The sequence below is a fragment of the Piliocolobus tephrosceles genome, unplaced genomic scaffold (genome assembly GCF_002776525.5).
Source record: "Piliocolobus tephrosceles isolate RC106 unplaced genomic scaffold, ASM277652v3 unscaffolded_17503, whole genome shotgun sequence".
In the NCBI taxonomy this organism is placed as follows: domain Eukaryota; kingdom Metazoa; phylum Chordata; class Mammalia; order Primates; family Cercopithecidae; genus Piliocolobus; species Piliocolobus tephrosceles.
In genome coordinates, this window is record NW_022299314.1 from 11,057 (window position 1) to 14,015 (window position 2,959).

General features: G+C 58.6%; 1 protein-coding gene across 1 annotated transcript; it reads right to left on the reverse strand.

The window, feature by feature from the left end:
• Positions 1-401: 401 nt before the first annotated feature.
• Positions 402-2,802, reverse strand: CCDC96 (coiled-coil domain containing 96). The gene has a single exon (XM_023206853.3). The coding sequence runs from the start codon at positions 2,485-2,487 to the stop codon at positions 826-828; it is 1,662 nt and encodes a 553-aa protein (XP_023062621.1). The 5' UTR covers positions 2,488-2,802; the 3' UTR covers positions 402-825.
• Between the last annotated feature and the right edge of the window lie 157 nt (positions 2,803-2,959).

Genomic DNA, 2,959 nt, shown 5'->3' on the forward strand with positions numbered 1-2,959 from the left:
CTAAAAATACAAAAATGAGCTGGGCGTGTGGCCCATGCCTGTAATCCCTGCTACTTGGGAGGTTAAGGTGGGAGAATCGCTTGAACCTGGGAGGCGGAGGTTGCGGTGAGCCGAGATCCTGTCACTGCACTCCAGCCTGGGCAACAGAGACCCTGTCTCAAGGAAAATAAGAATAATAATAATAATTGAAGGCTGTCATTGAAGCAGAAACAAACATCAACAGTGAGTAAACTGAACTTCCTTTCATTGAAAAAGGGACGATGAGGAAACACCAGCTCCTCTCCTGTTTCCTGGATATTTGTATTGCCCCCTAAGCTCGTGCTAGTCACATATAAAACAATTTACGATTAATCTAAGGGGATTAGTGAGCTTCTAACTGAAAGTGTCTCGGGACTACACAGTTTAATACATCCAAATAATTTAATAATTAGCTTAATGCACAGGGTTTTTGTGTACCTTGCCCATTCACTGAACTTTTAAACCCTCCTACATACGAAATAGGAACAGGACTCCTTAGTATTAAGTCATTGAAATTATGGAATTGCTCAGACTTGAGACCTTCCACAGTTTTTCATGAGAAGTCAGTTACATTAAATCACGCTTTGTTTGCTTTTCTGGACCTATTTTGGCTCAATCCCAAATAAAATTCCTAACCCAGTTTTGGGCTCAGCACTAATTTGGAAGCTAAAACGTTTTGAGATAAATACAAAATATAGTTCCGTCCCAAATGGCACAGGCCTTTTTAAGAATAGCAACAAAGGTAAATAAAGCAGGATAGCATGTCCTGAGGATGAAGTGTTTTGCAGACTCTTCTCATCAATCTGGTCAAGAGGGGAGAAAGGCTTTGGCCTCCCTGATCTTCTGCCTCACGCCTCTGCAGGACAAAGTGAGCCCGGCGTGGTGGCGCTTCAGGGATTCCAGGCGCTGGTGGAGCAGTTCGGTCCTGTCCACCTTTTCTTCCAAGTCCCGAAGAAGTGAGTCCTTGCCTAGAAGTCCGCACTTCTGATTCAGCCTGATGTTGTCCGTCCGCAGCCCCTCTCGGGCTTGCTTCGTCTTGGTCAGGATGTCTCTTCCTAGCGCGACCTGGGCCTCGATTTCTGCCAGCTGTGTCTTTTTGCACGCGTTCTCCGTGTCCATGAAGTACAGCTTTTCCTTCAGGTGGGTTATTACTTGCACGCTGTTGGTCACCTTGTTGCGAAGTTTTAAAAGTTCCTCATTTCGTTCCTCAATTTTCTCATTGAAGGTCTGGTTCTCAATCTTCAGCTGTTCAAAGTCAATAAGAAGCAGACCCTGGGTCAGGTCCTCCTGGGTCCTCATCCTGGTTTCAAAATGCACCAGGCTCTGCTTCAGCTGCACGTTCTCCAGCCGCACGGCGCTCATCTCCTTCTCCTTTTTATCCTCCAACGCCTGGATCTGCTCCACCTCTCGCAGAGCAGCCTGGTGCCCGCCCCTCATCCGACAGCTGCCCATGGCCTGCATCATCACCCGCTTCTTGAGTGCCTGGAAGCGCCGCCACTCCTTCTCCACCCTTGAGAGCTTCTCCTGGCACTGCTGCTTCAACTGGTCCAGCTCCTGGTGGTACCAGTGCAGGTCGTCTGCCTGCTGCTTCTTCAGGTCCTCCAGCATGCCCAGATGGCGCAGGTACGCTTGCTCTTTCTCAGGGGCCTCTGCCTCTGCGCCCCGGTCAGGCACCTCAGCGGCCTCCAGGCCCTTCTTTTTGCGCAGCGCCTCGAAGATCTTGTGCTGCAGGTATAGGTTGTAGCGCTGGGAGCGGTTCCGCTCCACCATCAGGGAACGGTACTGGTCCAGGAGGTCGCTGCGCAGCTGCTGCTCCTGTAGCTTCTGGACCTCCTCGGACCACTCGAGGTCCTCAAACTCGTCCCTTCCACCGAGGGGCTTCCCCTCTTCCTGGCTTTTGGCCGGGCGTCCTTCCCCAGCCCTCCCCTCGCTCTCAGCGCCGTCTCTCTGTGTCTTCTCCTCGTCCTCCTCCTCCCCCTCCACCCGCTCTGTCTCGGCCTCCGGGGCTGCAGCAGCCTCTTCTTCGCCGATCCTGGTCAGCCGCAGAGAGGCCTGGGACCGGACTTGCTTGCCCTCCGCCGCCTGCTCCAGCTCCTCCGCCCTCGCCTCCGCATCTAGTTCCTCGGGCCCGGCTCCGGACTCCGGCTGGGCGGGCTCCTCAGCCCCGGCCTCGGCCGGCTCTTCGGGTTCGGGCTGGGGCTTGGCCGGCCTCCCCGGCTCTCCTGGCCCCTCCTCGCCCGCATCCTCGGCTGCCGTTAGCTCTTTCGGGGCCTTGGCCTGCTCGTCCGCGGCGGTGCCTCCCTGCGAAGCCTCCTCTTCCTCCTCCTCCGCCTCCGACTCCAGCTCCCCGGGTTCGAGAGGGGTCGGAGGGCCAGAGCTGGCCTTGATCTTGGACGGCCGCGCAGCCAGGCTTTCCCCGTCTCCGCCTTCCCCGCCGGGGTCTTTAGTGTGCTCAGAGCTGCCGTCCATCTCCGCCCGGCTCTGCCAGCGCAGCGGACCCCGGCAGCAGGCTGTTAGGTTTCCCCGGGCAACCGAGGGCGCGCGCGCTGGGCCCGACGATTGGCCAGGCGATAGGCCGTCGTCCAGCCTCTTCTCTCCGCTTCCCGGCGAGAGCAAGCCAATGGGAGGCCGCGAGCTGGCGATAGGCGAGATTGATTGGAAGCGGCCGTGGGCTCTCGCCGCGAGGGGCGTGGCGCCCCCGCCGGGCTTTCTGCCTGCCCATTTCCCACCGCTGGGCCTGGGGCGGGGCGTTCAGGAGGCTCTGGGAAAGGCAGCGGCGGCCGGCGCGGGGTGCGCGCAGGCGCAGAGCGGTGGTCCGGGCGTCCGCAAGGTGGCGCCCGCGGGGCGCCTGCGCGATGCGGCGGGGCGACAGCGGCCGCGGCGGCGGCTGCCGGGCCGGGCCGGACGGCGCCTGCGTACTGAGGCGGGACGCGGCCCGGCT

Excerpts from the sequence above, each read along its gene's own strand:
- CCDC96 (XM_023206853.3), bottom strand. The coding sequence starts at position 2,487 with ATGGACGGCAGCTCTGAGCACACTAAAGACCCCGGCGGGGAAGGCGGA.